Here is a 5,113-nt window from a genome sequence, read left to right on the forward strand (position 1 = left end):
GGGGATAATGTAAAGTTACGCTTGCGTTTCCACTCCCCTGCCCTAGTTCTCTACACCACCCTCCATGTTTCTACCATTTGGAAGTTGTCCTTACCGTGCCCCGTCGTGTTGATAGTATGCCATTATGCCATTTACCATCATCCATCAGAACAATCCCAATTACCGATCGCATTCTTGTGTCAATACATTAGGGCCTCTGTTTCGCAATACCTTCATGTTCATCCTGAAAGCTGATAATCCAAGTAACCCTTTGAATTTGTTCTTCCCTCTATCTGATGCAATGGGGTAAAAGACGTATAACAATCCTCCATCCCACGCCGAATCTCTGACTCAGGCATATGCATATACGCGTCTAAACCCCATACATCTTCCGCGCATTATCCCTCCCCTCCCTCATAACTTTGTCAACATCCCATCCCTTCCCCGCAACACCCGCCACGAACTCTGCCGTCCACGGTATCATTGCCGTATGGGACAACGGCAATTTCTTGCCTTTCAAAGATGCCGGGAGGGAGGCGTAGAGGTTGCCGGGAGTCATGAATGGTGCGTCTGTTTCTAGGAGAATTCGGAGAGGCTCTGAGGGGGAGGCGGAGGACATTTGGGAGATGACGGCGGAGGTGTTGGTGTTTGAGCTGTATGTTATTACGCCTGTGAACAGAGACGAGGGGTTAGGAGAAGGAGGGAGAAGTACAAGGAAAGAGTACGTTACCTGTTATACCGATGTAGAGATTCGGGAAGTGGGCGAGGAGACGGGCCGCAAATTCCGGGGAGTCAGAGAGGCAGTGGACATGGATCTGCGTGTTTTGTAAGCAAGGAATAAAAGATGCAGGAAGGAAGGTAACGAACTTTGTAGTCTTTTGGCACCTCCTCCTTCAATATTTTCTCCGTATCTTCCTCAGCTTCCCGGGTATGTATAACCAGCGGCTTCCCTAGCCTAACGGCGTGTTTCAGCTGCCGTCTGAATACGTTTCGTTGCACATCGCGGGGTGAGTTGTCGTAGTGATAGTCGAGCCCTATTTCGCCAAGGGCAACGCATCGCGGGTGAGTCATCGCTTCTAATCTGAGAGGGGAGGAGGTGAGGAATGGAGGGAACGACTAAGATGGGCAGGGTACATACATGTCCTTTTCTACGGCGTCGTTGTAGTGTTTGGCGTCATGGCTGGTTTCGAAAGTTAGCTTCTACGTCAGGCCTGATAGGAAGATACAACTGACGGATGAACCCCTTGAACATACAGCATCAGCATCAGAACAAGCGTAAAACGCAGCGAACTCACCCAAGGCAAACCAATATTCTATCCCTCCCCAACAAGACTGTCGATCTTCAGGCGTCAACGCCGAATCTGCAAACGTCTTCCACGACTTTTGTACAGGCGCATCACACCACACGTCCACGATAGCCTCCACGTTCCGGCCTTCGTACATCGCCTTGATGAAATCAAACACATTGTCGTATTTCCCCTCCTTGTACCTTTGACGGTAGAAAGAATAGGTACTCGCGAGATGTGTGTGCGTGTCGACGATGCCTAAAGAAGACGGAGGCGTGGGCAGGAGGAGGTGTTCTTCCCCGGGTGTGTTTGACTTTTTCTTCCCCATTTTCGATTGATTGTTGGAAGAGTTTTTGTTCGAAGGTTTTTTAGAGGAGGGTTTGGTGTTGGTCGTGGTGTTTGGACGCGGTGCTGGGTTGCTGGATGACATTTGTGAGGTGGAGATGCAACGGAAAATGATTCTGGAGATAGGAAGCTGGCGATGCACCTTTAAAAAGAGCGAAAGTGACATGCAACGAGGTGGGATGAGTCGAAATGTCACGATTGCGGAAGACGGGTCCGGATGGCATTTTGATGGCGGTTCCCGAGCGCTGAATTTTGATGAATCGTCTTGGCGTTGAACGTTTGAAAGTTGATCGTTGAAACGTTGATTTTTCAAGTTTTCCAGTTTCACTCTCTCAAAAGTCGAGGAATGTCCTTGCTTTACCTCCCAACAGAGCTACTAACCGACATTTTTGGACATCTTTGGGACGATCACCGAGCACTTAGCGCTTGTGCCCTCGCATGTCGCCGCCTGCAGCCTGTATGTCAAAAAGCCCTCTTCTTCCAGATCACCTGGGACATGGCAGCACACCGGGCAGAACCGCGCTTCGACCCCATCCCCCGACTCTACGAGATGCCTTTCACGGAGTCGCCGCGCCTCGCGTCATATGTGGTTCGCCTCGACATCAAGATCGTATGCGCGCCATATTACTCACCTGAGCCATTCGTGTCTTTGATGGCTTGGGCGGCTGCACTTCAAAACTTGACGTGTCTACGTGACTTGCGTATACTCGGATCTCCAAGGGCACAGATATCTTGGAAAAGGTTGCTCGACGAATTGCAAATCTTGATTATGAAAGTAATTCGAGAACAACCCCTTACAAGGGTCTGCCTCACATACATCACGGATATGCCAACGGCGCCTTTTCTCGACTCATCTATTCGCCAGCTTTCCCTCTCATCTGTATCATGGAACGACGCACAGGCTTCTGAAACTGCCCCCGTCAAGGCGCCAACCCTTCAGTCACTCAATATCACACTTCAAGTTACCAAAGATTCACTCTCCACAATCGACCACCTTGTGTGTGACAATCCACCCTTCGACCTGAGCGAGCTTCAGTCCCTACGTATCTCAGTCAGATTCAACATCCTAAGCGAGGTTCACCTCATAAAAATCCGGAGACTGTTGAGCCAGGTTGCGGGGACACTCAAATGTCTATGGATCCACTGCAACTTGGAAGGTTAGTTGCTTATACCAATGAAAGTCGTACTTTCTTCTGACTTGCTCTGGATAACTAGCCGACTTTCCCAACTTTGAATCACAACGTTATCCCATGTTACGAACCTTCAGTAGACGGTTCACCATTTGGTTTAACAGCGACGGCTTTATCGAACCAGACCCACTTCCCTTCCTTTTGAAAATGATACCAAATGCAGGATCATACCCCACCAGTCTCGAATTTCATTTGATTCTCCAGCTCGTCGTTTTCATGCATCATCCGCGCTGCTCACTTGACGGGCTAGGAGCGTGGACCCAGCTAGCTCAGGCGTTGGCGCCGATGTCCTGTCGATTAACGATATCGATTTGGTCGCATTACGAATCCCGCATTCCGGAGCTTGTGTCTTTGTTTGAAGGTCAATTTTCGGAGATGCACGCTCAGCGTCGTTTGTTGGTGGTGAACATGGGTTTCTACTGCAGCTAAAAATTTTATATTCCTGATGAATGGAGAGGAATTTATCTATACGGTCTAGATGTGATGTGGGTACTTGATATCTCTCTGTGTATATGTGGAAAGCGACTCAATGCATGACAAAAATTGGGAAACCCCTCGAAACATCTCAGCGGGGTTTCTCCTCTACCTCCGCTCAAAGAGCTGTCGATTTGGCGGTGGGCGTCTCCTCCCTCTTTTTCCACTGCCTTTCCCCTTGTAATTGTCCATTTCCCTTTCCATCACCATCAATCGTTTCACAGCCAGTTTCCCGGTCTCAATTTCTCCTTTATTCTTCACGGATCTTGGCAATCATCGAGCTCAAATTTGAACCCCAGCATTAAGCTTGGGGCCGAGGGCGAGAAATCAGGTACTAATCGTCTTGCAATGCTTTGATCCTTGGGAGCTTCATTACATGCCGTGTCCCGCGCAGGGGCGACGATATCATGGCTCAATCCGTCCTTTGCTGAAGTCGTGGTGGATGCAGGGGCCTCGGTTGTGGGTGCGGAAACGTTCCGATTGAGAGTCGCCTTAGAGCTTTGTCAATATTATTGTTGCTTGGTGTAAATGATCATCCATGTGCGTCACGCATCATGTCTGTTTTTAGCCCTGCCCGACGAGGGGTCTCATCAGGTCTCAAAGATTTCATCTGCTACCAATTCACAACATGAGCTACAACCTCGCTGCACCCTCTACGTTCTCTAATGAAACTGGCTCCTTTTCAGGAGCAGGCGACTCTGGAAGAAAGGACCATCGCACCATTGCCGCACTACCCGAAATGCCAGAGGTTCGCCATGTCCAAATCCCCAATCCCGCATATGTCCCGGCTTCCAAGAGAGATTCATCCCATCCTGGAAAGCGCAAGTCTCGAAAAAAAATCCCTCGCACTATTACTACCGCAATTTACGAGCCGCGGCCGTCTACTGATCTTCCCCCAGTTCCAAAAGTAGACGACGGCCAGGTAGTGTCGTATGTGCGCCAGCTAATGAAGCGCTATGATATGACGTGGGATGAGGTTGTGGAAATGCTTGTCGCACTGCATGGTAGTCTCGAGCGTGCCGTGTGGTCAAATGAGATGGGTGAGGCTGAAGCCAAAGAGAGGCTCAATCGGTTGAACGCGCCTCCGGATGGAGTGGAATTCGGTGCCATCGGTGTGTGAGTCACTTCAGTGATCTAGAATTCAATAATATTTTCTCATAAGAAATTCCTCTAGCGTAAACCCAAGCCCGGAGAAGAGGTGACTGCCGCGCGACTAGGGCCCGACCTCTCGATCCGGGTTTGGCCTGGTGATCATAATGATTGCTATGCTTTTGATTTTGCGAACGGTCAAGGCCAGTACATTTGCACACCTGAGGACATCGAGATCTGGTCTATGCCCTCCGGACTCGGCATGCCTGCTCCCGTTCGGTCCATCGAGGCGTCGGTAGGGTTCCTAGCGACCCCCTTCTTCAATCTGGACATTAACAAGGGCAAGTTCAAACCTGATTTGAATTGGGAGACCTATATTATCCCGCAAGGCACCACCCTCCGTATCATGCAACGCGGACATGAAGATTGCTTTCTTGCAATACCTTCGCGGGAGATGAATCCTGCCAACGTCCTTGTTCTCCAGCCTTGGGCACCTATGCGAGACTGATCGGTCTGGTTTGCGCTCGCATGCGGACGCTGTCGTGAGCTTCTTCTTTTCTTCGTACGTCTTGTTATTCCGGCGTTGATGTCTTATACCTGCGGCGTGCTCAGTGTTCTTGACCTTCAATTATGTTGTTTTCTTAGTCGCAACGCGTCGAACTTCAATTGTTATTGCCGGTGTACAATGCTCATATGCCTTGTTGTCCCTAGATGCCGGGTATATTTTGAGTCGTCATAATGTCGAGCAGA

The 5,113-nt window shown here is 49.8% G+C and overlaps 4 protein-coding genes across 4 annotated transcripts; 3 read left to right on the forward strand and 1 right to left on the reverse strand.

Annotated features, from left to right (window-relative positions):
* Positions 1-234, forward strand: LACBIDRAFT_302372 (uncharacterized protein; the record flags this gene model as incomplete). Its single annotated transcript, XM_001890889.1, has 1 exon — positions 1-234. A coding segment is annotated over one exon (234 nt), but the record flags the coding sequence as incomplete, so codon positions are not given.
* Positions 235-352: 118 nt separating this feature from the next.
* On the reverse strand, positions 353-1,776 carry LACBIDRAFT_302373 (uncharacterized protein; the record flags this gene model as incomplete). Its single annotated transcript, XM_001890892.1, has 6 exons — positions 353-648; positions 710-794; positions 847-1,060; positions 1,118-1,159; positions 1,213-1,222; positions 1,275-1,776. The coding sequence occupies 6 exons, from the start codon at positions 1,774-1,776 to the stop codon at positions 353-355; spliced, it is 1,149 nt and encodes a 382-aa protein (XP_001890927.1).
* Positions 1,777-1,956: 180 nt separating this feature from the next.
* On the forward strand, positions 1,957-3,229 carry LACBIDRAFT_335975 (uncharacterized protein; the record flags this gene model as incomplete). Its single annotated transcript, XM_001890890.1, has 3 exons — positions 1,957-2,607; positions 2,667-2,767; positions 2,881-3,229. The coding sequence occupies 3 exons, from the start codon at positions 1,957-1,959 to the stop codon at positions 3,227-3,229; spliced, it is 1,101 nt and encodes a 366-aa protein (XP_001890925.1).
* A 673-nt stretch (positions 3,230-3,902) lies between these two features.
* Positions 3,903-4,476, forward strand: LACBIDRAFT_335976 (uncharacterized protein; the record flags this gene model as incomplete). The annotated part of the gene is made up of 2 exons (XM_001890891.1): positions 3,903-4,390; positions 4,449-4,476. The coding sequence occupies 2 exons, from the start codon at positions 3,903-3,905 to the stop codon at positions 4,474-4,476; spliced, it is 516 nt and encodes a 171-aa protein (XP_001890926.1).
* Between the last annotated feature and the right edge of the window lie 637 nt (positions 4,477-5,113).

This window comes from Laccaria bicolor, genomic scaffold (genome assembly GCF_000143565.1).
Source record: "Laccaria bicolor S238N-H82 LACBIscaffold_214 genomic scaffold, whole genome shotgun sequence".
Classification (NCBI taxonomy): Eukaryota; Fungi; Basidiomycota; class Agaricomycetes; order Agaricales; family Hydnangiaceae; genus Laccaria; species Laccaria bicolor.